General features: G+C 41.7%; 3 protein-coding genes across 3 annotated transcripts; 2 read left to right on the top strand and 1 right to left on the bottom strand.

Moving 5' to 3' along the window:
• Positions 1-1,327: 1,327 nt before the first annotated feature.
• On the top strand, positions 1,328-5,157 carry cbx3b (chromobox homolog 3b). Its single transcript, XM_070911619.1, has 5 exons — positions 1,328-1,462; positions 1,903-2,043; positions 2,141-2,282; positions 2,728-2,897; positions 3,938-5,157. Exons 2-5 carry the CDS (start codon positions 1,904-1,906, stop codon positions 4,056-4,058), a joined length of 573 nt encoding a protein of 190 aa, XP_070767720.1. The 5' UTR covers positions 1,328-1,462; position 1,903; the 3' UTR covers positions 4,059-5,157.
• Positions 5,158-5,526: 369 nt separating this feature from the next.
• snx10b (sorting nexin 10b) lies at positions 5,527-7,430 on the top strand. The gene is made up of 6 exons (XM_070912324.1): positions 5,527-5,559; positions 5,816-5,941; positions 6,025-6,125; positions 6,251-6,352; positions 6,527-6,736; positions 6,963-7,430. The coding sequence occupies exons 1-6, from the start codon at positions 5,527-5,529 to the stop codon at positions 7,090-7,092; spliced, it is 702 nt and encodes a 233-aa protein (XP_070768425.1). The 3' UTR covers positions 7,093-7,430.
• Positions 7,431-16,569: 9,139 nt separating this feature from the next.
• Positions 16,570-25,663, bottom strand: skap2 (src kinase associated phosphoprotein 2). Its single transcript, XM_070912065.1, has 12 exons — positions 25,575-25,663; positions 25,039-25,144; positions 24,929-24,954; positions 24,475-24,576; positions 23,612-23,692; positions 23,196-23,279; positions 22,925-23,049; positions 22,510-22,573; positions 22,206-22,310; positions 21,930-22,004; positions 20,097-20,209; positions 16,570-16,934 (listed from the first exon to the last, which is right to left on the bottom strand). The coding sequence occupies exons 1-12, from the start codon at positions 25,612-25,614 to the stop codon at positions 16,842-16,844; spliced, it is 1,014 nt and encodes a 337-aa protein (XP_070768166.1). The 5' UTR covers positions 25,615-25,663; the 3' UTR covers positions 16,570-16,841.
• Between the last annotated feature and the right edge of the window lie 1,602 nt (positions 25,664-27,265).

The following is a 27,265-nucleotide window of genomic DNA, read 5'->3' on the forward strand; positions in this document are numbered from 1 at the left end:
TTTCCAGCATAAATCCATTCTCATTAGTTAACTGGGCTGCAGGAGCATTGAGCCTTTGGCCCGCTGGACCTGGCAGTCCAATACAAGCAGGCAGCGTCACCTTGTGGTGTGTTGCTAAACAGTGTGGAATAACTGGTGGGAAAAAATGTAAACTTGGTATGATGGGAAGGCCTGTTAGTGGCGCTCACTTGGCCAATCAGCAGCTTTGGGGTTTCCCATTGGCTAAAAGGGAGCCGTCAATCAAATCCTCCAGAGGGTGTTTTTCTGTCATCTCCTCAGTGCGGCTCAGGAGGTCGTGAAGTGCAGATCCCCTCCGTGAAAACCCACGTACTTACAGGAGCATTGAGGTCTTTAAGTTAAGTAGAAGCAAAAGTAACATAAAATAAAAATACCACACTGCAAGTAAAAGTCCTGCATTCAGAATCTCACTTAAGCAAAAGTATATTAAACTTGTACTAAATTATTAGAAGTATTAAAAGTATTGCATCATTCTGCACAATATTATTTTCATCATGTATGTATGTTTTTGGAATATTGTTATTGATGAATTAAGCTGCATTTAATGTTGTCACGGTGGAGGTAATTTTAGCTACTTATTAACTGTTGGATAATTTAATCTGTTTTATGACGATCATATGTTTTTATATGTAGAATCCTTAGCTGCAAAGTGACTAACTACCAACTCTAGTGGTATAGAAGAAAAATATTTTCCTCTGAAAAAAGTAATTATATCAAATAAATGTAGTATAGAAGAATAAATAGGAATAGAAGTATTAAGTTGCATACATTGGAAATACTGAAGTACTTCAAATGTAAATATAATATTATGTAAATGGCGAAGCCCCAGCATCTAATATCATTTGGCAACTAGAATATCGATTATATTTCTAAATGCAGATCTCTAATTAGGTTTAGTTGTTATTTTATTTATTTACACTGATGATGTGTTTTTCTTGCATGTAGCTTCCAAATAAATATCCGGCTTCATGTTTGCTTCCACTGACAATGATCCCAAAGATCAAAGCACAAATCAAAAACCTGGAACCAGTCTATAATCCCACTGAGACGTGCCAAGTGCACACAGTTCCCTTGCCATACCCAGCTGACGCCCATGGGTGGCAGGGCTGTTCCGGACCACTGGACGGGGGGGGGGGGGGGGGGGAGGGACGAGCGGACTGCTCTCTGATTGGTCGGCGGCGTGCGCGTCCCCGTCGTCTCCTCCCGGTTTTCCTGGCATGACCTTTTCCCTTGGCAACCACTTCCTCCGAGCATCCACGGCCATCTTTAATTTTAACTCATTCATGAAAAGTTGTCTCGCTCATGTAAACACGCCGACCGACACGTTTGCGCACAAAGCAGCATCTCCGGCGCTGTGTGCATGTAGTTTCCAGCGACAGGCTCCGAACAGAGCAGAGCAGCACCGCAGCAGGCTGTCCGCAGAGATTAAGTAAACACCGACAGCGTACGTGCATATTGTTCAGTGTGGCGTCTTGTCCATCACTCGGGCACGTTTCCACTCATGTTTCCAGGCTGCTGTTTGAACAATATTCTCTTTGCTGAACTGTCTGAATGTACACGTGTGTAGATACTAACGTGTTGCGTTTTAGGACTGAGAGAGTAGTGTTGTTGTGCTCCCGACATAAACAGCAGGTGGAGCGCTATAATAAGTGTGTGGCTCATTGTGTGAAGGGCACAGCAGAGTGCTCACTACTGCCATGTTGTTCCGCAAATATCCCAGCAACAGGGAGATGAAAGTGTTTATCTTGTGACTTCACTGTGGAGTTTTAGCAAAAAGAAAAAAAGATAGACTCTTTATGTTTTTGTCTTCATAAGGCTCATGATGTGAGCGGCCTACCGGTAACAAAGGCTGGTTGTCATTCATTTGCTTCTCATTCATGGCAGGATGAGAAAGAAGCAGACAGCCAAACAGAGGAAGACTGAGGAGACTACAGTTGTCCAGGAGTTTGTGGTGGAAAAAATAATTCGCCGCAGAATCTTTAATGGAAGAGTGGAGTACTTTCTGAAGTGGAAAGGCTTCACTGAGTGAGTGAGATGTTGCAGAATCAGCAGTGTTTTTTGTTTCTGTTTGTGTGTGTGTTCTCGCCTCCCTTTTTTGATTTTTGTTTTTATGCGTTTACAGTGCAGAAAACACCTGGGAACCCGAGGACAATCTGGACTGTCCTGAGCTCATTGAGGAGTTTCTGAGAAACACCCATTTTTCAGAAGAGATTGAGGAAGAGTTCACTCCCAAAGAAGAAATGACAGAGCAGGAGACGGAAATTGTGAGTGTGTGAGAAAGGCAGTGGTGAGATGTCTGTAAGTGTATGTTGTTTCCATGTTATTCGCAGAACTTCCGCACCTAAATCTGTAAAAAGACAAAAAAAACAACATATTATTAGAATCCTTTTTGCATTGGGTTGACAGTTACACTCAAGGAGCTTTTTCTCTTGAAGTAAAAAGAAGCTGCATTGGAGATGAATGAGATCATCTGACCACGTTGGCACATTTTGTTCGTACTTTCTACGAGTTTTAAGGCTGAATATGAAACTAAATGGTGTGTGAAGGTGGTTAGTTTTGCAATGCCCCTGAAAGTGAAAGTGGTTCAATTTCCTTTTTTTTGCAATGTACAAGCATGTACAGTAAAAAAAAAAAAAAGCCACAACCAGTCCTAATGCAGATCTTCAGATCTAACTGTTGCACATTTTGTCCTTGTCACTCTCTTTGCAGTCCTTCATGCAGTCTCAGCGCCAGGCTCACTCTGTGCCGGGCAACAGCGACGTCCTCGAGCCAAACGATGAGCAGTCAGACGCCCCCACTAACCTCAGCACTTACCTCGAGCCTGAATGCATCATCGGCTCCACAGACAGACAGGGAGAGCTCATGTTCCTAGTCAAATGGTAACTCCGCTGCTTCCTCTTTTCTCTGTCCTTGAATGGATGCCAGGGGTTGGGTAAATGTTTGCATGATGGTGAAAGTCGCAGTTGGGCACATATTTAAAGCTGTAATCTATTCAAACTACAGCAAAGATGATGGAGCATGTAGTGTCAGGTTTACGAGGGGTCTTTCCTCTTGTTGTTTTTAGGTTTGCCGTGACATTGCAGTGTATATAGTGTCATTTACCGACCATGTAATATGACTATATCTTTCACTAAGGAGACAAAGTTAGACGACACCTGACAAAACATTCGTCAGATTCGTAGCTGGTTATGGAGAGCGTCTCTGTAGTGGGCTTTGCAGCTTTAAAGGGGAACTTCACCAATTTTACACGTAAATGGCAGTTTATTAGTCATGGGAAGTACCTCTCAGCTCGTGAAAACAGTTGAATAGTGTCTTCTGTGGCTCTGAAGGAGCTTTGTTAGGTTTGAGAAATCGCTTGGGCTTGGAGACTATGATTTCTTTAACAGAAAGCTTGTTTTACAAAACAAACAGGAGATGTGGAAAGTTGTGGGCATTCAACATGCACGGAGGCTCTTTAGAACATTTTAACACCGGGCTGCACAGATGCTTTTAGTTGCATTATGGGAAGTGGAGGATCTAGTGTTTTTGGAGCTTGATGCATATAAGACAAGTTTATTTAATCATTAGCACCTAGCAAACACAGAGACAATTCAAAGTGCCTTACATAAGGCGAAGAAATGTATTAGAACAACTTTTAAAACACAATAAAATAGGAAGATATCTATTCAAATAGAATAGAATTAGATAAAACAATTGACCACTTATGTATCTGTTGTGAGGCCCCAAACTTGTAAATACAGTACTTAGTAGCTGTATTGCCCCTTTTAAGTCAATGGAAAACTATAGTAATCTTGACTGACTGAACTTACTACTTTCTAAACTGGCAGGAGTGTGTGTTGCTGCTGAAACATTTTACATTCATTAAAATTAGGACGGTGCCATCTTAATGGTTTCCCTCTCCCGTGTGTTTCCCCCATAGGAAGAACTCGGATGACGTGGCCCTGCTGCCGGCCCGTGAAGCCAGCGCCAGGTGTCCCCAGGTGGTGATCGACTTCTATGAGCAGAAGCTGACGTGGCACTGTGGAGACGAGGAGCAGTGAAGTGTGGGCTGTGTGCAGAGGCGAACTGATAAAACAGCTGCGCTCTCACCTGAAGCTTAGTTTAACCTCCATCGAGTGTCCTCCTTCAGCTGACATTAGAGGCACGCCGTGTGAAATGATACGTCCCGCTGCAGGTGGAGTTTCACATTCTGGCAGGTGCTCAAAATCCTCATCGAGGATGGATTTCAAGTGCTCTCGGATCTGTGGTGCTCAACATGGTTTCTGTGCCTTTGTGGAGGCCGCGATGGAGACTAAAACTAACCTTTTGTGTAGAGCAGCTGATTTGTGGTCAGACTAACCTGTAGCGGCTTTGGTCTTGTGTAAGCAGACACAATCACTGTGGACATGTGTTTTGTTTTTATTGTTAAATAGCAATTTAGTATTTATAGTCCTGTTCAGCTACAGGGATCTTGATTGTTTAGTGCGTGCTCTATATCTCGTAAAGCAACACTATGAAGGCAGAGTGAACAAAGTGCTGTCCAGTCCATGTAGCTTTTAGTTAGGGCTGAAGATTGTAGACCTGTTGTCCCAACGTTTGTATTGTGTGAGGTGTTTCTAGCCACAGCTTTTACTGTGTCTCACTGTGTCTCTATATGACCTTCGTGGTTGATGTAAAATATTTAAAAAATGTTGCCCACCAGAAATTTCCCCTTATTTCCAATCAGCTGCTAAGTACCACATGTTCTCCTCTCCTGTGTGTTGAATTATAACAAGCATATTATTGAGTTTTCAATAATATTATTGTAGTCCTGCCAGAATTACTCTAAAGTCATAATATTTCTAAAGTAAATCTTTTGGTTTGGATTTACACTCATTGAAGCAAACATTTGTGCACCTGTGATGGCTAATAAGATTGTTAAATGTAGCACTTTAGATATGAGACTGTCCAATTATGCAGGGCATTGTCTTCCAGTAATTACACAGGTTACATGATACCTGTATCCTGATGGCACTGTCCTGACTCGACATATCTCCCATGACTGTTATGGGACTCTCAGATGAACCTTAAACCTCCTAAAACACACCTGCTACTGAATTACTGTAACTGTTGACCATTGATCTGTGAAGTCTCTGTGAATAAAGGAAACCTTTTTGTGAAGCTTTTCTCTTGGAAGTTTTTTAATGCCACACTTGTCACATCATGAGATTGGGACAATCTATTAAACAAATAGCTGATTGTGTTTTGACTGATTCTAAATGTCGGTCAATAAGCAATAAAGTGATAAGCAACAGCTTGTTGTCGTCGTGTTGGCACATGTCATGCCAGCTCTGTTCAGTAATCAGCAGGGAGTTTTATTGATTTAATTTGACGGTTTTTGGGAGGAGCTTATCTCAGTCTTGTGACTTTATTTTGAAACCTTTGTTCCTGGACAATAAAAGTGGAAATAAAAGGCACTGTCACATGCTAAGCACAGCATTATCTGGGCTGACTTCACGTTGCTGAGATTCAAACGAGAACATTTGGATTATGAGAGAAGAAACTGACAACGCTGTGAATCAGGTAGGTCTGCAGTTATCCTATAATTCTGATTAGATTCATAAATGAAAGTAAAGGGTTTCATAGTAAAAAATAGACTTTTATAATGACACGTGTTGAGCTCAGAAGCTTTAAATTCTGGTGCAGCCTTAAAAACAACTTGTTTTTTGTCCTGAGCAATACAGGATATTTGTTGGGATTTTCCTATCCTGATTCTTGCTGTGTTCCTCATCACACTTCCTCTATCTGCCAATAAAAGACTTCCCCTTTTTCATAGTAGTGCATTCAGTTCAGTGTCTCTCTTGTCTTCTCCATGCAGCAGGTCATCAGTGTCTGGGTGCGGGACCCGCGGATACGAAAGAATGACTTTTGGCATGCCTACATAGACTATGAAATTTGCTTACATGTAAGTAAAATGACCAAAGGAAGTTGTTTTAAACTCTACAATCAAATAGTAGAACCTATTGTAATATGTGTGTCCCGTTTTAGACCGACAGCGTGTGCTTCACCAAGAAGATCTCAAGTGTGAGAAGGAGGTTCAGTGAGTTTGTGTGGCTCAGGCAGAAGCTACAAGCAAATTCAATGCTAATGTAAGTCACTTTATTTGGAACTGACAATTTGAGCAAAAACAGAACACATACTTTCTGTTTTCAAGTTAAAAGTAGTCTGCACTTTGGTTCCTGTCATTTTTAGGGTGTGTTTGTGTCTTTTGCAGGGTAGAGCTGCCAGAGCTGCCCCCAAAGAATCCTTTCTTCAGCCTGAACAACGCCCAGCAGATCACTGAGCGGATGAAAGGGCTCCAGAAGTTTTTGGAACAGTAAGAATGACCTCACAGATCAATAAACATGTGGACTTTAACATACTACAACACAAACATAACAAAACTGGTCAATTCACAGTTTCCACGAACGCCTTGCCACATGACACATCAACAAGCAATGCGATAACCTGTATACAACAATCTCCTTTGTTTATTGTCCTTATTCTCTAGGATCCTCCAGAGCCCTCTGCTGCTGTCTGACAGCTGCCTCCATCTTTTCCTGCAGTCACAGCTCAGCGTGTCCAAGATGCAGGCCTGTGCTGCTGGAAGGACCCACTATTCTGTGGTCCAAGCAGTCCAGCGCTGTGGCCTGAGACGATTCCACTCTGAAGAGGATCTGCAGAAGGACCTCAGCATGTGCTGTGACTCTGACTCAGACAGGTATCTTAATGTCACGCTTTCTCCATTCCAAAAATTCAGCTTTTTCCTTAAATATCATATAACCTTTAAGGATAGAGTTCTTTTTGCATTTGCTTTGTTAGCAGTAAGAATACACTCACTGATGTATTTTCCAGGACAGATAATATGACAATTCCTCCTGCTTCATTCCCTAAATTATACAATTTAATTCACTTTCCATCCCCTCTTCTCGTCTCTGTGATTCCAGCTCAGAGTGTAGAGATCCGGAGCCTCGGATTAAAGATTTGGCAATAAACAAAGTGGAGCGTTCAGCTTCACTTGATCTCATGGGAACCAGCCAGGAGGAACCCCTCAGCTGCTCCTCTGGTTCCAGATGAAAACAGCATCATCATCATCATCATCATCATCATCACTGGCAGAAATGTTTGGACCAGAGAGGAAGAAATTTGCCTGTTACCCCGTCATACAGCACTTATGTTCAGTATTATGTTCCCATCGAGGCATTTCAGCTTGAAACATGTACAGTAACTAGGAATAAAAATGCACTTTTTGTAGTATTGTTTACCAGTTTGTTCTGTCTGCACAGATATGAAGTTGTAGCAACAATATACCTGAAGATGGCAGTGTTGTCACATCCATCTGTTTGTATATTCACTTATCCCATGAACATATGCTGTAACTGTCCATATTTACTTCATAAACAAGCTAAACAGAAGCATCATGAGTTATGGTCTCTCACAAGGTGTATTTTGCCAAATAAGAGCAGATAACAGTGCAGTATTTTAAGCAGTGACAGCCTGATGTCCCTCTCTGTGGCTGTACTCCCCCTCCTCATAAAGTGTAAGGTGTAGGAAGCTTGTCATCTGGTGGCCACTGCAGTGCTTAGCAGTATGACGCGTAATAGGGTCTCTGCAGAGTTTTTAGACAGCCCCCCTGTCAGGTGTGTGCCTGGTAGGAAGTCCTGTGGGATCCCAATGGACTCGCTCCTGTCTGAGAGGGCTACCAGGTAGACAGGATACATTGCTCCCTGCTGAACAAAATGCCAGCTGCACTGACAAGTCACCTTTTCTATCTGTCTCTCTCGCTTTGTGTTTGTGTGAGCCAGGTCACTGCAGTCAGATATCTGTGTGTGTGTGTGTGTGTGTGTGTGTCTGCTGAATACATACATGCGCTCCCACAGTGAGCAGCATCATGCTTATGCAGAGGTAATGTCCACTAAACAGAGTGACGGCAGATTGACATATCTGCACAGCTAATTAGATTAGCTTTGTCTCTCTGCAGCGGCTGTGATATCCATTATAAATTCAGAACAGACAATAGGCTTGTGTTGAAGAGAACAGAGAGGTGACGTCACCTCAGACCTGCTCTGCTCTGAGCAGCACAGCAGTTTGGACAGTGGGAACGTCGTCCATGAAGATGTGTGGGTGTGTATGTGTGTTCATGCGCATCCACATATGCTAATGCAGTATGTGCATATGCAATGCTTAACAGTGTGTGGCAGCATTACCCTGCACCTTCAAATAACATGTACTGAGGCTGTCAGTGCTGCAGATGCTTTAGCTGGATATTCGAAAGAGGTTTATGCCTCTAATACATCCAGAAAACACAGACAGGCTGTTGAAATAAGGGCATTTTTACACCAATGTGTTCATGTGTCTTAGCCAATTAGAGTGTTTTTAGACTAGATATGTTTAAGTTTGACTATTTTTAGGCCACCAAATAAATAAATAAAGGCTTTAGACTTTCTCCACCCAAATGTTATTCCTGGTGGTGTGGAGAGGACTTTAGACCTTCATGTTGGGAAATACATAAATACATGATGAATGAACAGTTCACTGATTAAATATATATATATCGTCCATGATATCATCAAAACATTTTAGAGGCCTTAATGTGGGTTTCTGGTCAAAATGTTATGAGAGTGGTGTGGGGTGTGTTGGGGAGACTCAGTATTTATAAATTCCTGGCAACATTACAATCCAGGGACAGCTAATGTAAGAGGTTGTTAAACATGTACAGTATGTCACATTACTTTCAGGAAGAAATTGTGTTGGGGTTTGAGCAGCTACGAAGATAATGTCTGTGTCTGTTGTCTCTGTTAAGTAAATCGCACATGCATGTCAGCACCTGCCAGCGGGTCTCTGTAACAGTAAAGCCTTGTTTGCTGCTTGTAGTCCTGTGGATTGAAACGTTTAAATTGCTGTTTTTAGTCTGACCTGTCCAGGAGTATTGACTCCTCTTTCAATGGACTGTGACTCTGGTCCACTGGTTGTTAACCTTGAGCCACTGTAGCTTAGCCTGTCAGTGCGGCTCTGCTGCCATGACAACACTGACACATTTAAACCCATCAGATCGATTGGCTAACAACTCCCTGCTCCATGTTGCGTGACCCCGAAGAGGTCAAATGAAGCAAAAACACAGGGAGCGAGTATCAATCACTCTGTTTTCAGGGTGGGTTTTAGCTGGATATGACCACAATTATTCAGAAAAATAGATAAGATAAAATCACGTTTTCATTATTTCCACAAAGGTTTTACCTCAGTTTAATCTAATTAGTATGCTTATTGTTTGACACGTAAAACAGTACAAGACAAGATAAAGGAAAATGGCCCCTCTGGGAGGTGCCCATCTGCCTTAGACCAAGTCAGCATGTCTTTCTGCAGCGACAGCTCAAATACACCCCACCTCATGTCTGTGATCTCATGCTTGACTTACTATTCCCTCTGTTGTGTAATTAACGCAGAATCACAAAAAAAAGCAAAAATCAATTTTATGTGTTGGAAAGAACCAAATTGTCAAACTGGAATGCAACAATATGAAATCCCAATCAGAGTTCGTTTACTGAGCAGACTGCACAGAGCCAAAAACGAATGGAAGTATTGAGGGAGATATGCTCCAGTGGAGGCAAATTACAGATAAATCAGAGGCTGCTCATGCATTTTAAGTGCCACATTATACAGAATCCATTAGTAGCAATAGGAGTTCAGCACCACTTGAGATATTAAATCTCTTTGCCTGCAACTCAGTGGAACCAGGATGAGTCAATATCAGAGAAGCCCAGCTGCACTGCCAATAGATAGGGGATGAGACCTAAAGGAATGATGCACCAACAACAGCCATGTGATAGTGGCACAGGCTGCTGGTACTGATGTGTGGCTTGTTATACAGCAAGACAATCACATTCACTAGGGGCAGATGAAGGAGCAAGGTAAATGATCTGGAAGCCTGGGGTTAATTGAATTGTTAATAACATACGCCTCTGCTCTGAACATTTTTCAAGGTCTCCCACATTTCATGCCAATACTGAGCGCTGATTTACTGAGGGCCACAAAACCTCCACAACCTGACAGCCAAAAAAGGATTTTCAGATGTTACATCTGTCCTTGTAGCTGTGTGTGTGTGTGTGTTCAAAAGCCAACTCTATATCCTAACATCAGCTTTAATCTGGTGGAAAAATACTTTTTCTCAAGGCTTAAAACATTTTTCTCATGTCACTCAATTGCCACAGATGGAAACGAGCGAACTTAGCTATCCGTCATTCATCAAACCCAACAGCCCTGGTACCTTTCCTCGGTTCTGCATGGCTTATACCTGCTATTTCCCCTCCACATGCTGTCGCCTCTTGGTGCATGGATGTAGCAATTACTGGGAACGGGCGTGATCACTGTACCAAGGCCAGCAACAGCTTCTCGTCTCCTGGAATCAGGGCTGATCAGCGTGAAACCAGCTTCTCTGCCTTGAACACACGTGCCTGAGGGGGAAGAGGGAAGTCAAGACCATCGCTTCATAATTTCCTGAAATAATATGGTGTGTAAAATCATACATGTTTCCTTTGGAGTGCACAGCTGAAAACAGATGGAGAAGGAAGTGGATGCACCTCCTGTTTATATTTGTAGGCCCTATATATACTTTATATACAATATATTCTTTAATCCATGCTGAAACACATATCTTCATATGGGTATTGTACAAACAGGATCCTAAAGGTCATAAATGACCTCAGAGAAGAGTGTAACGTGAGTGTTGTAAGATCCCTTTAGAGTCTATGATGCCTTTTGCTCATCCTTATATGAGTTGTGTCTTGGCACAAGGGAACGGCTCCTCTGTGTGTCACAAGAGCGTGTGTGAATAACAACCCCTCCAGACTTATGTCTTGTTAGAGATGAGGAACAAGTAGACAGGGAGCTCTTTGGTCAGACCCAACTCAGTGAATGGAGAGAGGCCCGGAGGTGGCAGTAAGAGGACGATGGAGGCTGGAGAAACAAGGGGGGAAAAAATGGAGGGGTAGAGGGCACCGTCTCTCGAGGCCTCTGTGCTTCGCTGCCAGTGTGTGTAAATCAGCAGGCAGCTCACGGCTGCAATGAGGTAGAAAATAAAAAAAACATAAAAATGTCCAAGTGAAATAAGAGGCAAGGAGAAATCTTTTATGATGAGCCTAAATTCTCCTTACTCTGCAGTAGATCCACTGGCCGGCTCAGCTTGTCTTCTCCAGACACCGTCCATCATCCCAGTGTCTGCATATAGCCACAAATTACTCACATTACCCCACCTGCTATTCATGTAATACATATGTAATGAGTATCCTAAATTCACATGATTATCATTCATGGTATGTTAATAGGCCCATGTCAAAATCATTAATATGCACTTAAATGATGAAGATTGAAAAAACAGGGACTCCGAAGTTCTGCAGATGTAGTTTAATACACATATAGTATTGGACAGAAGTTTATCAACATGTTTAAACTTGTGATATTGAACATTTTCATCATTCGAGGATGGAAGTTCATTCTTGACCTTTGGAAACGGTATATATAACCAAAACTATTTAAACTCAAAGATCTACTTGCTATAGCTTTTGGAGCTTTCAAACCGCTCCTCACAGTCTTCTTCAGCGGATAGGACTGGTTCAGGTGCCAGGTTTCCTTTTTGAAAGCTCAGAAAGGTAGTGAGATTATTTTGGTTATATATATCATATTTACTTATTTTGTCAGCCTTTAGCCATTAACAAGTGTACTTACAGTGCCTACAAAAAGTATTCATGTCCCTTGAAAGTTTCCATGTTTTATTGTTTTACAACATTGAATCAGAGTAGATTTATTGTGGCTTTTTTGACACCGATGAACAGAAAAAGACTCTTTTATGTCAAAGTGAAAACAGATCTCTACAACGTGACCTAAATTTATTAAAGATGTAAAATACAAAAATGCCAAAGTTGCCTATGTATTTACCCCATTTAATAGGACACAGCTAAATCATCACTGGTGCAGCCATTGGTTTTAGATGTCACATAATAAGTTAAGCGTTCACCTGTGTGGACTCAAGGAGTTTCAGTTGATTGTAGTATAAATACATCTTCATCTAGAAGTTGCAACTTCTGGTGAGCTGGTGTCACAGCAAAACAAAAAGGAGCGAGCAACCCCACAAAAAGGTGATTTAAAAGCATGAAAGAGATGGATATATGGCACATTTCAAAAGGCAATGCCAAGCACTTTATATAACGCCATATAGTGTAGCTTTCACTATCACCAAGTATTCTCATTTGCATTTAAGTATTTATTCAGTGTCACTGCAGGCGACCGAATAAAATAATGTAAATGCCTCATTGAAAAACTCCAAATTAACTTGCGCGTCAAATTTATTAGTCAATTGGAGGCCAGTCAGCAGCTACTGTGAGCAATATTACAAGGGTAGCTATCAACAGTTACAGTAAGTTTTTAAAGTAACATGAGAGAAAGTCCAGCAGGCCAAGGAGGCCAAATCATCTCTGACAGAACTGCAAGTGCATCTGTCAAAACTGCAAAATTATTTATGGGATGTGACGATATCTTCCACAGACAAACTGTACTGACAAAAAGGAACAGCGGAAAAATGATACTAACCAACAGGGAAATGAAATATAGAGACAGTATATAAAACTGTATATAGGTCATGGACAAATACTGCTGCTTGGCATTCAACCACAACCATGGCAGTGATGATTTGGACTAAGTGTAAATCTTTTGTCATGATGTGCAGTAGTCAGGAGAGGCCCGAGTCCCCCAGTGCGACCGCTGCCTCCAACCCCCTAAGAAATGTTTGACTAGCCAACAGAAAGTGTGTGAGATTGTCAATTAAAGTGTTAAAATATATATTCTGCTATTTTTATCTCCCAACACAATTGTCTTTCCCACGTAATTCTTGTGGAGAGATATGAAAATTGATTTGTATTTTTTGCCTATAATTGTCCAATTTAAGAATTTGGACTCTGAATCAGGCATTAAAACACAGCATGTGTCATTTGTAGAATGTAAACTCCTCCTCTGGTTGTTATTCTGTCCAGCCCATGTGCACGGTCACTCTGTACTGACAAGCAGCTCCACGTGTACCCTGGGCACTAAATTAGCTTGGGTTAGCTTGGCAGGACCTGTGCTTGGATACATACCAAAGCTGACATTAAGTGGGAGTGATGGCAGCGATCTGCTATCCAGTGACTCAGTTAGCTCAGCAAGCTCCTGTAACTCAACCCTCATACCTTTACTTCCTCTGTCAGGGGCAAAAAAGCTGCTATATTAAGAGCTGACATTTGAGACGAGACCTCAACCTGAATGTGGGTCATTACAACTAGGGGCATCTAACTCTGTGGGGGGGGGGTAAAAGAGAAGGAGAGAGAGGAGGGATCAGCTTGCACACGATTGGTGGGCAGCTGCAGTGAGGTGTAGGAGGTACAGTGTGTAGAGGGTTGTAATTACAGTTAGAGCATCTCTGACCTTCCCTGATTACAAACTATCCTCCCAGACCATCCAGGGTCATTACTCACCTTACTAACTAGTAGAGTAAATCAGCAGCAGTGGCGCTGATCTGATATTAGAGCCACAGCCAGAGAGTAAACAGGGCCAGAGCACGGAGGCTGGATCCTTGTAAATAATCTGTGAGGAGATGGAGCAGGAGCGAGGCGTGGGAGATGTTTATAGCAGGTGGACAAACACCTGTCACTTTGATAAGCTTGATTTATCCTGAATGACATGTCAGCACATAGCTCTACCCGGCCTGACAGCCTGGACCGCCAACCCTGCACCCTGGGACATGAGACCTGTTTGTAACAGCGATGCATGCAGTGGCCTCAGTGCAAGAGATGATGAACAGCAGCTTCATCTGCGCAAAATATCAGCTGGGACATGATGGTGTTCAAGGTAGCATCCTCTAGGGGGGTTGGTGGTGATGTTTTCGAGCCACATGGGTCTCCCCCCTCCAGCTCCCGAGATATACAGGTCTTCAGGTCATCACTGTCTGCAGCTCGCAGGAGGCAATTAACAAGAAGGAAGGACGGACACTGATAACATGTGAGAGAGGCGGGTGTGGGTGTGTAATATATGACCCATCTAGACCCATATTTACTGGCCTGCCACTAACCCTGCTCTGCAGCTCATAATATTACACATTAGATATTGAAAAATCACTGAAAGGAATGAAAACCTAAACCTCAAATTCCAGAAATATGAATTTTTCAGAGCAGCCTGTCGTGATCTTCGTTAGTTTTCACTTTAAATACGCCCTGTCTTCTCACAATGTCATAAGCCAGCTGAGGAAAAACCTTAATTTGTCAGCTGCCGTGAGTTATGTCAGCAGAAACTGACCTCAATTAAGAGTGACTTGCATTTAAAAAGTGTCTATTTCAGATTTTAAGATTCAGACCAGGGTGGAGAGGCTTTAATGGAATGCTGACAGAGGGCCAGTTGGAGAGGTAATACATTTCCTGCAAAATGCCAGGGGATACCACATAAATAAGGCAGTGTTATTCCTGACAGAAACTCTCTATGAAGCTGCGGTGTGATCTACGGCAGAGTGACCCGGTTAAAGAGCAGCAGAAACAGCTGACAGCTTGATCAAGATTACCTCTCTAAAGTGGTATAGATCAAGTCTTTAGCTCACTGATGGTATGAAATGGTGATGGCACATGATGATAATCAACAAGGATGAGCAGCTATCACGGGATATTAGTGTTCGGATTGTCCTGAGAGTTTTGCATTAATGGAGGATGAACATCAAAGTATGTGATATAATTATTAGGATGTGTAAGAATGAACATACCTGAGCACTAAATTGTCAGTATTAAATGACTATGAATGTCTTCTGTCCTGAAGTGAAATTTGTTTTATATTTCCATCATCTTTCTCAGCAAATCTAATTTTATTTATTATTACTCAGCGGCTCAATCTATATATATTTGGCCGGTAAAAGTGTATCTTTATGGTCGCAAGTATTAATTAGTGATATTCTGGTATCATTAGTGTAATTTAGTGCTCGCTAGATTAATGGCACAGTGGCATTTATCTATGAAACATTATATCTTGATGTTAAATTGCAATAAAAGAACCTGTATATTCTGCAGATATGGCTGTCCAAATCTAACGGGGGGATGGGGGTGTAGTTGACATCCATTAAGGAAATCCTTTATTGGCACATAAAAATGAGAGGCAATATTTAGCCTTACTTGCCTTTGGCAACCTAACCCATAGCCTACCATTTAAAGGAGGACTCTTAGGGGGAAATACCAAGCTATGTCAGCAGTAAAGAAACATTTGTGTTTATGTATTAAATCCACAATTCAACATCAACACCAAAACATGTTTCAAGTGTTTCTGCCTAAATGATGGAATTACACACACTCTGACATTGTCAGTAATGTTGTAGAAATGTTATCTGGTGATCTCCACACAGTGAATATCATATTGTCTCACTGCATCCCTTTCCTGTCCTAAAACAAAGCATTTCCAATGTAGTATATTCAATAACTAATTATGGTAATTCATTACATCTCCAATTAGCAGAGAGGCTTTATCGCTGCACTGTACCGTAAAGAGCAGGATTTATGTTGGCTTTGAATGTCACCCAGAGGACAGAGGACTAGCTCATCACTCAACAGGAACAAAACAGAGAGACAGGAGCGAGGAAAAAAATAGAGGGAAGAGGGAGAAAAAGATACAGTGAGTTATTGGTTAATGAACGCATTTTCCGTCTCATTTTCTCGCAACCTTGAGAAAACCTTGAGAAGGCCCCTTTTGTCCACAGCCAAACCAAAAGGTAGCGTATTAGAGAAAATTGTAGAACAACTTTTCAGTGAGGAGACTGTAAAAAGATATGTACAGTACGCATGTAACCTCAGTGGGATATACCACATCGCCTGCTGTCAAACAGCCCCTCAGAGGGTGATAAGCATCCCTGCTATCTGTGTAGGTGGCTGTCTTATTAGTGCACCTCAGCCATTTCACTCAGGCACGCAGCACAGCCAACCATCTGCCACGCCGTGATCCTCTGCCCGGCAAAGTCTCCCAGGTGCCATAAAAAAGACCCAGTGTCCCTTTGAAGCTTGGAACAAAAGTGCTGACCAGATGAAAAAAAATAAATTATTTTTCATTTATCCAGGAGGTTGTGTACATATATTTGATGTGCACACATTTGATATTGACAGTGGCCCGGTGTTAACTTCACAGCATTACAGAAGGCAAATAATGTGACTCAGTACTGAAATATTATTGATAAACGCACTTGTTCCTCATGTCTAGGCATGTTAATGGTTTCTTTCATACCTCAACAAACCTCCTTCACACTGGTTCTTTAATTAGTTTCTGCTGTTAACGTTCTTCCTCCCGTCTCTTGTTAACTGTCTTTGTTAATTTAGTCTGTAAACATAATTTCAAAATTTGTGTCCAGAGGCAACCAAAGAAAAAAGAAAGGGAAAAAAACTGGCATGTGTTCTTTCTGCCTTGAGCATCTCTGTCAGAGCTAATCTATGACCTTTGAAGAGACTCTATTGCCACCTTGTGGCTTAACTAGAAGGTTAAACAATTAAATAAAAGCTCTGATACAACAGATGTGTTTAAATCTTTATCATCTTGCCATTTGCAAATACCATATTTGCCAAAAACTGAGCATGAAATTGTGTTGTGGAACTTTTTAAATCTTGAATAGAAAATAAATACAAAGAAGCAGTGCAAAGTGCAGATAGTGTAGAAAAAAAAATACAGTCATATGAAAATCTTTTTAAATTAAAATAAGCGCATTCATGACAGTTACATAGTTTTATCCTTTAGTTTTGTGCTGAGCAAACAAGTGTTAGAAATACAACTTACACACAGGGTTGTATTTATAGGGCATAAAGCTCCATCAGGTAGTCTTTTGGGACAATTCCTATATATCCATTTTTCTCTCCAACCCACCAGCCAAAGCTCTGGTACTCCTGGAAACAAGTGGAGACATTGAGAGGATGATAAGAGTATGTTCAGGAAACACATTTCTTCATCTCTTTTATTTCATGTTGGCGTAACTACGCAGCAAACATTTTTCGCTCTAATGAAGTACATATTGCCATCAATCATCAGACCAGAAAGTTGAGGTTTATCTAAAATTTAAAATGTTGTCTGATTGGAAAGGTACAGGAGACCTTGAGAATAAAAGCATAAAAAGCCCAAAAATAGTTTTCCCGCTCCCAAAACAACACGTATACACCCCAACAACAACCCCACATTTACATTTCCCAGTGTCAGTTTTGAGACTGCACTCACTTCCCTCCACTCCACACAAAAAAAAACCTCAGTGTGCGTAGAGCACATCGCATATAAATCTGTCACGGCATGACAAGTAATAGCTCCAAATGGCTGTCAGCATGCTGAGATGTGAGGAGGACACTGTGAGGAGAGATCTGAGACAAGAGGAGAATACCCCTCTCTCTCTCTCTCTCTCTCTCTCTCTCTTTGGCCAAGAGCCTGACCTCACATCAAAGTCTTCCCAGGACATGAATCAACACTGGAGATCTCGTTCTGACAAGGTTGAAGGAAGACGAACCTGCACAATGTTTCAAATCTACGCCAAACCTCAGGGACAAGGAGGGACCACATCTGTGTCCAGTTATTCCCAGGGGAGAGTAATGGATGTAAGTGATCATATGGTAGTGTTAGACCCAGGAAGATTACAATCACAATAGTTGTCTGGTGATGGGGCATTCGTCAGGTCAGATAAAAGGCGCCTGACTTACTGTCCATGTCACAACATGAATACTGTAAAAAGTTGTCTAAATTATCAACAGCAAATTAAACATCATGTGAAACAAACAGAAAATGTCACATGATTAAAATGAAAAAGGCCCCTGAGGGATAATATAGCAGATTGACATGAGGTGTGTGTAAGAGAGTGCGAGACCGTGCGTGTGTGTGCACATTATGACTTCCTGCAGCAAGCCTTTGAAAAACAGCAACACCTCATTGTGGAGTTCTGGCTGACAAATAAGTCGTGCTAGAGTGAGTGCGGGACACAACACGAGAACACATATACAGAGCTGTGGACAACTAATGACACCACACACTGTGACAACACACACATTAACACAAATGCCCTGAACTGGATAATACTTCTGACCCATAATTGTATTACTTCTACCAAATTAAACACTCCACAGCTGATGCATCAGTTTAAAAGCACGAGTTGTACAACATGTGGTAAGGGGACAAGAGCAGCGGCAGCATGTTTGGCCAGGTTACATTTTATCAACCCATCTAGCCACTTATGTTAAGTGAGATGTTACATTTTTCGATTCATTTTATGTGCTGTGACGTGAACGAGGGAGGGGGGGGGGGCAGCATATCCGGACAACACACTCTCCCAGTCAGGCCCTATAATCAACACCCAGGTCCTGACTGGGGGGTCTCGCAGCTGTAACACTACAGCTATTTCAGGCCTGTGGGATGGGGGAGGGACGCAGGGAAGAGGGAGAAAGGAGAATTGGGGGGGCGGGGGAGTCGACTGTCCCTTTAGCTGCAGCTGGCTGCTGCAGTCCAGACAGGTTTTATGGTCATTGCCCTCGCAGCAGGCCACAACCCCCAACACCAAGGTTTCAGCTAATGGCACTCCCAGTCTGAGTGAAAGGGCAACTTGATTCTTGGTCCTTTTCCACACACAGAGAGAGTAATAAACAGGCATTTGGCCATTGAGCATTCATTGATGGGTCTGTCTGCTTTGTGCATTTGTTTCCTTCCATTAGTGCAGAATCAATTAATCAATTAGCTGGTCAACAGAATATTTATCATTTTAATCATCTATTATTTTCTTAAGTCATTTATCAAACAGAAAGAGTTTTCCACTTCTCAAATGTTAAAATTTGATGCCTTTGAATTTTCTGTTCTAAATCTAAAGATGTTACCTCGGGCTCTGGCAAATGTCGATGGGCATTTTCCACTATTTTCTGACATTTCATGGACTAAGCATTTAATCTATGAATCAGAAAACTAATCTAAATTAAAAAGTAATTAAAATTAATCAATAATGAAAATGACTTGGAGCAACCGCCATCCTGTGCTTCTGACTGAAAAAGAAATTTAACTATTAGTCAAAATTATAAAGCAGGTTTTTAGGTTTGGAGCTCATCAGTCACGTTTTTAAGACTTCATGGCTTTCAGGTGCCACTAGATGGCAGACTTGAATTTGGAAACTGACCTGGCCAGTTGACAACAGTATGTCTCAGTTGACTACATGCTCCATAGAAACCAAACCAGACAGGAAATATAGCCAGTCTAGATGGTGCACATTTCACACCTTTTTTATTTCTCTTACTCAAACCACAGGGTCGACACGCATCTGTAAAACTTTAAAATTCCTTGATTAATTTGCTGTGTGATGTTCAAAAACAAGCTTGTTAAATGTATCACAACAAAATCCAATTCTGCGCGCATATGAGCCAGTTGAGCACAAAAGGGCTCCTGTTTAGTTACATAATAAATGTAAAGAACGGCCCCTCAGTTCTCAATACCTGGCACCCACGCCTAGGCGACAAGCCTCGGAAATTGTGCGTCCACTACACGTCCTCACCTGCTCTGAATAGAGTGGCGGACTGAGCCTGGGTTTCCTGAGAACACACATTCCTATTTGGCGAGGTGAGAGAGAAGTCTGAGAGGTGTGTGGGCTGAGGGCTGCTCACCGCCTGGCATGGCAGCAGCAGCAGCGTGCTGAAACAGTCCAGATGGAAGTGATGGAATGGCACCGTGTGCCAGCTAAAGCCAGCCTCCGCCAACAGCACTAAAACAGTTTCCGTTGTGACACAACTAATCCCCATCACAGTGCCAGAGAGAGAACCTAGCCCAGTCTGCCTCTTACCATCAGCCGTCCACCTCCAGGCGGTGGGCCAGGTGCTGCCAGTAAAGGATATGAACGGTCAGTTCCTCTGAGGGCCTAGAAATAACTCACTTTAGGTGGTCTGAGACCAGCAGAACCACTCTGACTGCAAACCTCATCTAACTTTTGCATTACAGTTGGTTTGAGCTGATCCTGGCTTTACCATGCATCAAGAAAACACCCATTAAGGGACAAATTAATGTTTTACCTCTGACGAGCAGGGTTCCCCTAACCATACCTTGCTCAGGATGTAGATCGCATCTCCACGTTTGAAGGACAACTCATCTGGGAGGTCTCCTACACAGTCCCACAAGCCCTGGTAGTAGTTGGGGTAGTCTGTGCTCTTATCAACTGGAGGGAAAAAGGGGGAAAGGGCATGATAACAGATGAGATGCTTTATTTTCTACTGAGAGTAATCACATTTAGTGTTCACACAGCACTAATGGTTTGTGTGCAGCAGAACCAACAGGAGGCAGTGGAGAGCCTAAAATAGTCCTGGAGGCAGACAGAAGCTGTGAGCCAAGTTCACACTACCTATGAACGAGGAAGTATGTAGTATGGTCACACTGGTCACTCAAAACAGTCGGTATGTAGACTACAAAAAGCTTTGAGTGTGCTGTTGATGGACACTATTCTCCCACAATGCAATGCACAAAAGAGAAGGAGGAGCAGCACACAGCTGGAAAAAATTTAATTGTGGATGGATGTGGAACACCTCAGAAAACAAAAAATAACTATTGGTATCTTTGTTAAGTTTAATTTGCAGTGTCATTGTAAAGTAGACAATTTGTCGATTATTTGATTTAACAGAAAATAATTTGCAATGATAACACTGGGGAACACAATTTTTGTTGAGTTAGGTCTGACAGCTGTTTTTAACTAATTTTTGGGTGCAGAATCCAAAACTGATCTCAGTTTTTCTCTATCACGTCAAGTTTTTGAACTATAGGATCCCCGTTTTCTTAAAAAATATGAAAAATACTGTACTTAACAGATATGTGTGTGATAGTACTGACCTATTGGGAGCTGCACACACCTCTCACCGCACTGTCTCAATTGTGACTGCACAAACAAGTTGCCACGTAGCTGTAGATGAGTCCAATCGTAATCAGCTGGCAAGTCTTACTACAGCTAATCAGTGGAATTTTGCTTATCTGGAGGGTAAGCTGTGGAGAAAAAACTTGACGTGCTAGAAAAAAACTGACTGCAATTTTGGAATCAGCATGCCAATTTTAGTTTTAATCAGCATAAAAATCTAACTCAACAGAATTTTTTTTTCAAATTGTTCCCGAGTGTAATCGATTCATTGTTCTCCATTGTGAGGATTTGCTGCTTTTATATCATTTTAAAGTGAATCTCTTCTGGTTTTGTACTGTTGGCCAGACAAAACAAGACATTTGAGGACATCACCTTGGACTCTGGGAAATTGTGATTGATATTTTTCACTATTTTCTGACATTTTGAAGACAAAATGATTATAAAAACAATTATCAGCAAATTAATCGATGATGAAAATAATCGTTGGTTGGTTTTCTGTTAATATAAAATGGTATGGTTTGGTTTGTTTTACAAAAAACAGTAAGTAGTAGTAGTATTAGTAGTAAAGTATTAGGACACAACTAGTTTCTTGGCCGTTAATGTTTCCACCTTTCAGTCTATCTATTGATCTGAAGTGGAATCGTTTCCTGTTTGGTGGCAACCCTCAGTGCTTGTTAAAGTTATAGGACACAGTAGATAGTATGGCAGTTTTGCACTTCAATATGTCACTTATTGAAAGAGGAAGTTGGCCAATTTGGCTAAAAGTTATTTCCAGCATTGTGTTAACTTTCAGTTGCACATGTTCACAGAAACTTCCTCTCTGAATGTCACTTCTTCTTAACTGTGGCTCAGAAGGTTGAGTTTGCTCACAGCCACAAATAAATGATGTGTGACAGAACAGTCATTTGTTGATCACAGTCCCATATCTTCTGTATATATAGTGAAAGTTTCTACACTGTAATCCACAAACTAAAAAGGTACCGCTCATATCTACGCAGCCTTGACACCAGACACGCGTTTCTGTGCTATGTACCTGCAGCAGGAGGAGCAGGCTTGCTTGCTGGCTCCACCTTCGGAGTAGTCTTTGCTGGAGCGGCTATGTCATCATCTGGAGAAACAACACAAGATATAGATGGATGAGTGTGCTATGACTTAAAGGTGAAGACACCCTGTCTAATCTGCAATGGCAGAAAATAAACCATTTGAATTACAAAAAAGAAAGCAATATCAAAGAGATGCATAGCAAATGTGTTCATGTGTTCCTGTCAAACAATATAGATTGTCACAGTGATAAAATGCGTAGTCTGACCTGGGAGCTCTTCATAGATGTCCTCATCAATCGCTCCAACATTTCCAACATCATCGTACATATCCTGTTCCTCCTCTTCGTCTTCTGGGATGACGCCTGTCATATCTACAAACAGGAGAACACAGAAACTCTTGATTTACGCACACACAAACACACACTCACAGAGTGTATTTGGCAATAATATTTTGAGAATTTCTGGGGGTTTTTTTGGGGGGGGGGGTCATTCATTAAGAAACAAATGTTGCCGTTTCTGATATTTCAGAGCATAATAATGAGTTTTTTTTATTATTGAAACAGTTCAAACCTTTCAAAACAAAGTCTATCTGTTTCACCCATTCCTCCGCCTCTTTCGCTGATGACGCACAAAACTGTGATGAAAGAGGAGAGAAATGAAAACTGCAGTCAGTGCAATATGCTGTTCTACATATATTAATTAACATAAACAAATAATACTGCATTTATGCATAGTAAAATGTTCCACATGGAAGAGCCTGGATGTTAGAAACACTCATTTAGACTTTTTAAATATGCGTGTCAGGTTGAGCCATTGGAAAGGCAGCGGTGTCAAATGAATGAATAGGTTTTAAAAATAAAGATTTAATGAAGTGCATGCACACACATGCCTTGCCAAGTTTTAGAACACGGCACATCTCAAGTCCACATTTGTTTTTTCAACTTAGGACGTACATTTAGAGCAATGACTCATGAGACGAGCGCACCTGATAGACTCGCTTGTCTGGAGCCGAAATTTCAAAGCAACAGTCTTTCTTCGAGTCTTTCCGTAAGGTGCTGTTCATTTTGACAGTGTAGCCGTCGATGTTGAACTCCCCCTTCTGCTGCTTGTCTGGTTACAGGAAATGAAAACATCGTCATTAATGGTTCAGATGCAACAACTGCTGTCAAAAACATCCATCCATTTAAATGTCCTCAAACAGCATGTGATTCATAATTGGCTGGATAAATGAGATGAGAAAAAAAAACTGAAAGTACCTTTCTCACTGCCATAATAGTAGAAGGTATGATGGCTTAGAGCACACCATCTCTTCTGCCACTCTGTGCCAAAAAAGCTGTGATCTGAGGAGGGAAAACAAACAACAATGCCAGCATAGAAGCCATTTATTTTGGTTTATTTTGGAGGGCAATTAGAGCTGAGTATTGTATGCATGTATGGGCTACAGTCCTGTCTCTTTAGAACATCATGTGTCTAACAAATGCATAGTAAATAGTTTTGGGTGTTATTTTGTGTCATGTGATATCTTAATTGTAGATGGAGCTGTCTGTATAAATGTTATATAAACATGGACATTTTGCCAGAAGAAAACACAACATCAATACATTTTTTGGTAGCTTGCAAATGTAAGTGTGCGGCAACCTCTCCATATGTATCTTATTCGCAGAACACCCACCCTTTCTGCGCTTCTCGAGGTATCCTGCTTTAAAGACAGACGTCAGGTCCTGAGCCGCCACAGGTGGGGACTGCTGGGCACCTGGACAAGAGTTGAGGAAACCCAACAAAGTGGGTTCAGTGTTCGCCATGAACCCAAGTTTTTTTTAATATGTAAAAGTGAAAATTGCATTCGTTTTTAAGAAGTTAAACATAAGACGGGTTTCTGACTAACTTTGCTATCACATACTCGTTTGACTGATGTTAAAATAAATAGCAAAAGCCATGGAGACTCCACTATGCAATGTTTTCCCTCTCACTGGAAGACATTCCCCTTGCAGCATGCAACTTCATTGCAAATGTTCAACTGCTGTGTCAAAGTTGCTTTGTGTGAAAGAGCAGCCATAAAGCTGGCAGCTGCTTACAGCCCATAAACCCTCGGACCCTTAATCACCATTTCACATGGATTTCCCTGATAGTTAAAAAAAGTAAATACAAAATCTTGCATAGGTTGCCACGATGGAGCGCACAGGGTTAAAGCTACTGTATATTGAGGAATGTTTTTTTTCCTCAAACTACAGCCATGGCAGTAATTTTCAGTCCCCAGACTGTGAGAGCAATAAAGCATGCTCTAGCTGTCAAAGGAGTGGGGTGAAAGAGGAGGTGGGAGTAGCAGTTGTGCCCCCAAATTGCTTCCCAAGTATGTTGCCAAGTTACAGTTGGAATGTCTCCCTCATTGTGCCACTCAAAGTCACTTTCTCCAAGGAGCAGACCCAAAGATTTGTATATTTTCATGCCAAGATGCAATTTTCAATACTTTAATCCACAGCTTGTTAGCAGTTAGCAAGTCAACTTTGGACGCCTGCTAAGTGGGCTGTGGCTTACCTTCGCCAGCCTCTTCATCCTTGTCTGCGCGCTCCGACTGCAGCGACCCTCCATCGTTGTTGCTGTCAACTTCCTCCGAGTCATCCGAGTCATCTCCACATACTGGAGTAAACAGAAAGTGCTGTGTAGTAATGACGCATGTAATGGTGTAACACAGTGCTTCACAGTCTGTTGTGTGTATCTATGGAGGTGTGAGCAGAGTGGGTTTCCCCTTTTCACATTGGATGAGTTTTAAAAAGATACAAATTTTACCAGAGAAAAAAGAAAATAATAGAGAAAACTCTGAGTAAAAGTATTATATTCTACATGGCTAATCATTTCTGGATGATACAACTCTCATCTTCTGACCCCTAAGATTCATGTTGTGACCTCTTGAGTGGGCCTCGACCCCCAAGTTGGGAACCACTGGTGTAACAGATGTAAACATAAACCTCTGGATTATTATAAGACTCACTTTTGTCCTTGAAATCTTGTGGGAAGCTGTTGGGGAGACAGTAAATGGATGTTAATGATTTGCACATTTTGCATTAGAAACTTATAACCAAACACAGGAAACAGACGTACCCCAGTTTGACCTCTTTAATCCGTTTGATGAAGGCTTCCCTCCTCTCTTTTGCCTTCTTGCTTAGATTTTCCCCTTTTAATCCATCACTGAGGAAATGTTCTAGATCTAAACAACAAACACCAGGTCAAACCTTCATACAGTCTGATAACACAGTTGGCTGATTGTTGTGTTTCACTTGGGAGTCAAACGCCGCGGCGCTGCTGGAGATCATCTTACCATCTTACCTTTCTCACACACACACACACACACACACACACACACACACACACACACACACACACACAACCCAGCAGTTTGCGGTTTTGACGTCAAACTGCGCATTGTTTGATACTTGCAGCTGAATGAGTGCATCAATGAAAAAGCAGCACTGCGGCGTGTTGACGAGATGCAACTGGACTAAAACTTAGTCATCCATATTGAACTTCCTCCTTTATCAAAACGGTCTCTTGAAAAACTGGACTTTGTGCTCAGAGCCATTAAAGAACACGGAAAACAACCCGCGTGTACAGATACGCAATGATTCGTGGTTTCTTACCTGAAATGAGCGTCGTTAACTCCTCGGGAATCGGGCGCATTGTGCTCAGAGTTTGTTCCAGGCAGAGATGAACCGTCCGGCGGGGGAAACTTCACATGACACGGAAGCAGCAGCAGCAGCAGCAGCGAGCTCAGAGATACGGAAGTTAATCTGCTAATTATTTATAACTGACCACACAAACCGCCTGTTGTTCAACACCCACACTGACGTTTATTGCTCTACCAGCCTGTATCTGTGTGTGTGTGTATATATATTATATATATATGTTTTACTGCTACTGACGACCGGGAGTTGATGCTTTAATGGAGCAACAGGGTCTTTACAGACTAATAAAGTCAGCACAATAATGCGTGATCATATTTGTGATTGATTCCAGATAATATTTCTCTGGCACTTAAGTCTGCTGGCTGTGACTGACTCACTGGACACATTGTCCTTTTTTTTTTTTCTTTTTTTTTTTTACAATGATGCAAGCTACTTTGAGTTTATGAATATGTCAACATTATAAATCTAAACAGGGATCATTAATAGCTGAAAAGGCTATTAGTTCCTGTGCCAGCTTCATTCTCTATTCGAGCAACAGAGATGTTTGAAGGAGTATGTGCTACTTCTGCTGCACTGCTTTATTCCTAAATCTCAATTTAAATATTTGCACCATCATTTGTGAGATTATATTAATCAGTTTCAATTGTACAGTCAATGGCAAACACAATTTCCCATCCTATCTGATGCAATCAATGCACAAGTGCTGGCAAGAGTTAACAAACTCCCTCACCCTTCTTACATCAAGTGAAACCTGTGCCTCCTGGTGTATTCAGTGGCAGCAGCCCGTTTGTCATATTGTTTATAAAAGGTGTCAGCCGTTCATTAGTCATCTTTTCTTTTGACAGGTGCTATCAGCCAACCTGAGGTTAAAAAGACTGAGCCTTTGAACTGTATAGCCTGTTGTTGTGGAGAAATGAGACAGAAATGTCAGTGAAGCTCTGGAGGGGCTGCGTGGAGAGCTTCAGCTTTTTTATTTTATAGCTGCAGGTGGTGGGCGGTGTTTGTCAGTCACACAGGCTCTCCCCAGAAACATTTATTCATTTCAGCTTTGGGAAGTCTAACATCCATACTGTATCTATTCTGGTCTTTCTTGTTTGTCCTATAAGCATGGAGGAAAAGATGTGTTTTCATACAATATGACAGAATATTCAGGCTGCAGTGATGCATTTATATTTTTGCTTTATATGTTCGATGAAGTGTTAACATATGGATTTGTATTCAGAGTCATGTTGAGGAAAAGGAGCACCAGACCTTTAGACCTTCGGGTGATTGTCATGTGATATACAATCACATTCCTGCAAAATGAAACTTCAGATCAAATTCTACTTTTCCATGGTTGTTTCTGCATACATTTTCTGACGTCACTTCCTGTTCAAAAGTTATCTGAGTAGCCAATAAATTCTTAACTCTCTGTGGTCATTCAAAACCTGACCCCCTCCTGACCTGGCAGTAGTTCCTCCCAGTTTGGAGAGGAGAGGAGAGCCAGCTTGACCTTTGACCCGTGTGTGTGTGTGTGTATCTAGTTTCCCATAAAGCTTCATCTACTCATCTCTCATCTCACAAACTCCTCCCTGTGATTGGCTCCTTTTCCCTTTTATCTCTCATTATGTTTGTAATCCACTCACTGCATGTTGACCGAGCTGTAT

Source organism: Enoplosus armatus, chromosome 9 (assembly GCF_043641665.1).
Source record: "Enoplosus armatus isolate fEnoArm2 chromosome 9, fEnoArm2.hap1, whole genome shotgun sequence".
NCBI classification, from domain to species: domain Eukaryota; kingdom Metazoa; phylum Chordata; class Actinopteri; order Centrarchiformes; family Enoplosidae; genus Enoplosus; species Enoplosus armatus.

Bases quoted from the DNA above. Each gene is read 5' to 3' on its own strand.
- cbx3b (XM_070911619.1), top strand. From the start codon at position 1,904: ATGAGAAAGAAGCAGACAGCCAAACAGAGGAAGACTGAGGAGACTACA. The intron at 2,044-2,140 runs GTGAGTGAGATG...ATGCGTTTACAG, and splicing joins AAGTGGAAAGGCTTCACTGA to TGCAGAAAACACCTGGGAAC. The intron at 2,283-2,727 runs GTGAGTGTGTGA...CTCTCTTTGCAG, and splicing joins CAGAGCAGGAGACGGAAATT to TCCTTCATGCAGTCTCAGCG.
- snx10b (XM_070912324.1), top strand. From the start codon at position 5,527: ATGAGAGAAGAAACTGACAACGCTGTGAATCAG. The intron at 6,126-6,250 runs GTAAGTCACTTT...TGTCTTTTGCAG, and splicing joins CAAGCAAATTCAATGCTAAT to GGTAGAGCTGCCAGAGCTGC. The intron at 6,737-6,962 runs GTATCTTAATGT...CTGTGATTCCAG, and splicing joins TGTGACTCTGACTCAGACAG to CTCAGAGTGTAGAGATCCGG.
- skap2 (XM_070912065.1), bottom strand. From the start codon at position 25,614: ATGCGCCCGATTCCCGAGGAGTTAACGACGCTCATTTCAG. The intron at 23,050-23,195 runs GTACTTTCAGTT...TCCTGTAACCAG, and splicing joins CTATTATGGCAGTGAGAAAG to ACAAGCAGCAGAAGGGGGAG. The intron at 22,005-22,205 runs GTCAGACTACGC...TTGTTTCTCCAG, and splicing joins CATCTATGAAGAGCTCCCAG to ATGATGACATAGCCGCTCCA.